The 4,356-nt window shown below is 57.7% G+C and overlaps 1 protein-coding gene across 2 annotated transcripts in view; it reads right to left on the bottom strand.

Annotated features, from left to right (window-relative positions):
• The window catches only part of SoxN (SRY-box transcription factor soxNeuro), a 193,165-nt gene extending 191,130 nt beyond the window's left edge, over positions 1 to 2,035 (bottom strand). For both annotated transcript variants that reach the window (XM_011496016.1, XM_011496023.1), the window contains exon 1: positions 401 to 2,035. In XM_011496016.1, coding sequence (XP_011494318.1) covers positions 401 to 1,863 — 1,463 coding nt within the window. In that variant the 5' untranslated portion in view covers positions 1,864 to 2,035. The remainder of the gene's footprint in view (positions 1 to 400) is intronic.
• Between the last annotated feature and the right edge of the window lie 2,321 nt (positions 2,036 to 4,356).

Below are 4,356 nucleotides of genomic sequence, written 5' to 3'. Positions count from 1 at the left end.
AATAGCGGTGGTGATTTAGCTTAGTAGTAGCTTTAGCGATAGTCGCGACGGGGACCAAGGGGCAATGGGACTAGCCTTACAAGCATTCCATCCGATTCGACGACGGACAAATCGCGATCGAATAAAGATGCAAACGTTCAAATAGACTTTTTATTTTGTCAATGGAGCTTTAATTACTGAAATTGTACGCTGTTTGTACGGGGGGTCGCGAGCGCCAGCCATTACTCGGTGATAAGAGCCAAGGGCATCATCAGTGAGTGGTGGAGGAGTGATATGAAAATCGCGGCAAAGAAATGAAAAAAAGTCTGCCGAGGGACGTTCGAATCTTGCTTCGACGTTACTAGGATCCGCGAGTAATTGGGCTAAGGTCGGCCTCGCAATCGTGTAAAGTCATACTTACATGTGGGTGAGAGGCGGTATGATGGACTGGTGCTGGCCGAGAGAGTCGGGTGACGGTCCCGGCGAGTAGACGCCGTGCTGCATCACGTTCTGGTCACCGCCCATGTACATAGAGATCATCTGCTGGAGGTCGCCCTGCTGCTGATGCTGCTGATGCTGTTGCTGCTGGGACTGGGCCATGTACTCGCGCTTGACGTTGGGTCCAGCGGACGAGCCCGGGCCGCTGGGCGTCGGCGTGTGTATGCCCGCGCTCGCCGGGCTCGTCGGCTCGCTCTTTATGCTGCTGCCCGAGGGGCTGTGGCTGGACATCTGAGAGCCAGGCTGGGCCTGGTGGTAGGGCGAGGGCGAGCCACCGGGGACGGTGGTCGGACCGTAGCCCCCGTAGCCGTTCATGTAGCTGTTTATGGGTGAGGGGCTGCCGCCGCCCCCGGCACCGGCCCCCAGGTGGTGGCCCATGTCGTACCTCGGATAGCCGGCGGCAGCGGCGGCGGCCGCGGCGGCGTTCATGTGCCCGCCGTAGTGCTGCTGGTAGGCGGCCGTCGGGTCGTGCATCATCGCGTAGCCGTTTGGCATGTAGCCGTTGGGCATCTGATAGACCTCGCGGGGTAGCTGGGCCTGCTGAGGTCCGGCCGCGCCACCGACCTGCCGCTGATCGACACCGAGCATGCCCCCGACGCCACCGACGGCGCTGCCCAGCGGGAACTTGTCCTTCTTGAGGAGAGTCTTGGTCTTGCGCCGTGGCCGGTACTTGTAGTCCGGGTGCTCCTTCATGTGGACGGCGCGAAGCCGCTTGGCCTCGTCGATGAACGGCCGCTTCTCGGTCTCGCTCAGGAGCTTCCACTCGGCCCCGAGCCTCTTCGAGATCTCCGAGTTGTGCATCTTGGGATTCTCCTGGGCCATTTTCCGGCGTTGTCCCCGCGACCACACCATAAACGCGTTCATCGGCCTCTTCACCCGATCGCTGTTGTTGTTCTTGCTCGTATTGTTGTTGTTGTTGTTGCTCGGCTGATGCTGCTGGGACTGCTGTTGCTGCTGTTGTTGCTGTTGCTGTTGCTGTTGTTGCTGCTGCTGCTGCTGCTGCTGTTGCTGCTGATGGGCGTGATGTTGCTGTTGCACGGCGCTCTGCTGCTGGGCGAGCGAGTGCATGGCCTGAGAGTGCTGCTGCGCGTGGACCTGCTGCTGTTGCTGCTGTTGCTGTTGAGCGGCGGCTGCTGCAGCCGCGGCGGCCTGCATCGAGGCGTAATGGTGCTGGGGTGCCTGGTGATGGTGCTGTAGGGAGAGGCTTCCCAGGCCGCCGCTGGGCGGACTGCCCGAGAGCGCGGGACTGTGAACGAGGGAGCCAAGGGCGCCGTAAGGTGACACGACACCCGTGTGGTGGCCCATCGGCGAGACGCCCTGGTGCGAGTGCGGCGGCATCTGGCCGTGAAGGCTGCCGCCCTTCAGGTCCGTCTCCATCGTAAGCATGTCTTCTTCCCGGTGCCCGTACAGCTTGACTGAATTTACGTTACACTGCTGTCACCACAACGAGTAATCCTCCTCCTTTCCCTCCTGTCGCTGTTACCGCGAGTCGTTGCTTCGACTGCCTTTGCTAGTGCTGCTGCTGTTCCAGCTGCTGCTGCTGCTGCTGCTGCTGCTGATGCTGATACTGCTGCTGCTACTGTTGGTGCTACTACTGCTGCTGCTACTGCTGCTGCTGCTGCTGCTGCTGCTATTACTGTTGCTGACGCTACTAATACTATTATTACTAGCTATCAATGATGATGACACGCTATCGTTCCTTATGCTTAAGGTTAGCTCTAAAATTAGCACCGCGTGCTTTTGCGTTTCTAGAGTGGACAACGTCGAGCTCCGTCACGCGAGGCGACGTTGAAGTCCCGGGCGCAAGTCATCAAGCAGCGGCGTTGGTGCATAGGACACCGCGAGAGTCATTCAAGCAACGAATTTATCGCTGTCTAGTTCACCCTCACTTACTATAATAATCGCGCACAGTTTCAATGTCCTCGATGTCGTTACGTAAGCTTTCATGCCCACAGCCAAAAGTCGGCCAAACTAATATTTAATATTCACCACAAATTTGTATGTTTGTTTTATTTTTAAATTTAGCGAATATATCGCTGGTCCGTAGTTCTCGATTGTTCTCATCGGTCGATGGAGCTGATGCGTGGATCCGTCGTTCGGCAGTGTCTCTACGAGACTACGTGAAGCAAACGTACGGACACACAACCGTCCGTCACCAGGTCCGAACCAGAACTGAAAGCACACTGTCACTTTTGCCCCTTCCAATGTGTCGCTAGCGCGCCAAGCAGCTAGCCTATACGACTACTCACTCGTTCCCCTTGCTGTCTGTCTCTCTGTCTCTCTCTCTCTCTCTCCCTCTCCCTCTCAAACTCCCTTTCGTTCTCTCTCTCTCTCTCTCTCTATCGCGCTCTCTCTCTCTCTTCTCGTCTCTGACTGGCTGGATGGCACAGCGCGGCTCAACGAATCACGCGCGTTCTTTCGAATTTTCCCTGCCTCTCTCTTGCTTCCTTTATCGACAGCCTGTCTGTCTCGCTCTTGCTCTTGCTGTTGCGGTTGATCTTGCTCGTGCTCGTGCTCTTGCTCGTGCTCTTGCTCTTAATATATATATATCTCTCTCGCACGCGCACTCTCTCTCTCTCTCTATATATATATATATATATATATTTATCTCTCTCTCTCTCTATCTCTATCTCTCTCTCTCTCTCTCTCCGTCTATCTGCCTATCTGTCTCGAGAGTGTCGAACGGATCGGCTTATCTCTTATAATCGAACCGTATCTTCGATTAGACAACTTCGACTGTATAAATCGCTGGCTCGAGGTGGGCCACGCGCGAGCTCCAATCGATTGCGCCAGGTGGCGGGTTCGCGCGGGCGATATGGGTGCGACGATGAAAAGTCGATGCGCGACCGCGGCCTCGGATGCAACGGTGCCACGGGCTCGTACCGCTGAACGCGGCAAAACAGACCACCAAGCGACCGCTCGTGCAAGGGTCGTGATAGCTCGGGTCGAGGAAGAAGCGCAATGCGACCTCCACTCACCACGGAAGTACGAAACCGTCTGAGCACTCGTGGACACGGTGCCGGGCACAGGAGTATCGCCTGCGTCCCTCGCCCCCGACGCGGGGGCTTACACCCAATCTGGCTCCCTCCTTCGGAGCTCCGCCTGCCCCACTCCGGACGGCCTCCCACCCCCGTGAAGCCGGCCGCCCTCCCACCGAGGCCGACGGCGCCGCTAATGCGCGTACGGGGCCCGAGGCGAACGCGAGACGAGCCTCGCGCGCCGATCGATTGGCCGTGTTAGCCTGCCATCATTCCGTCGAGCCAATGGCCGGGGCGACCCCGAGCCCCGGGGGCGGGCACATAGACGTGACGTCAGGCGTGCGACTGCCGCGACGCCTGGCGGCCGAGCGCCGAGTCCGCGGGAGAAGGACGGAGCGAGCGACGCCGAAACGCCGGTCACCCGCCCGGGACGCACGACTTTTCTTCGTCGTCATCGGCCCGGGAACGGCCAGGACCGCCGTGACGGACCACTCGCTCGACTTGGGATTTCCGCGCGGACGCACGTGCAACGTCTGCCCCCTTTCCTCGCACTTCCATTTTCCACGCCACTCGCACACATTTTTAATTTCATTTTACTTGTCGGCGATTGTTGGCCTCGTCCGTGCCGCTCGACACTGTCGACTTTAGGCTACTGCGTACTTACCGCTAGACGCTCGTCACTCTCTTCTCGCTCAACGCGTTTGTTGTTGTTCTGTTGTTGTTCACTCTTCTCTTCGTGTTTCGCGCGTCGCGCCATTCCTCAACTTTAAACTTAAAAATTCAACTTTTACACATGCAGACGTATAAACGCGCACCTACGCATATAATGTGAGAGATAGATAGAGAGAGAGAGAGAGAGAGAGAGAGAGAGAGAGAGAGAGAGAGAGTGGGGCGTTCAACG

The sequence above is a fragment of the Ceratosolen solmsi genome, unplaced genomic scaffold (assembly GCF_000503995.2).
Source record: "Ceratosolen solmsi marchali unplaced genomic scaffold, CerSol_1.0 scaffold10, whole genome shotgun sequence".
Lineage (NCBI taxonomy): Eukaryota > Metazoa > Arthropoda > Insecta > Hymenoptera > Agaonidae > Ceratosolen > Ceratosolen solmsi.
Note: the sequence above shows the minus strand (reverse complement) of the source record. Positions and strands in the feature narration are given on the sequence as shown.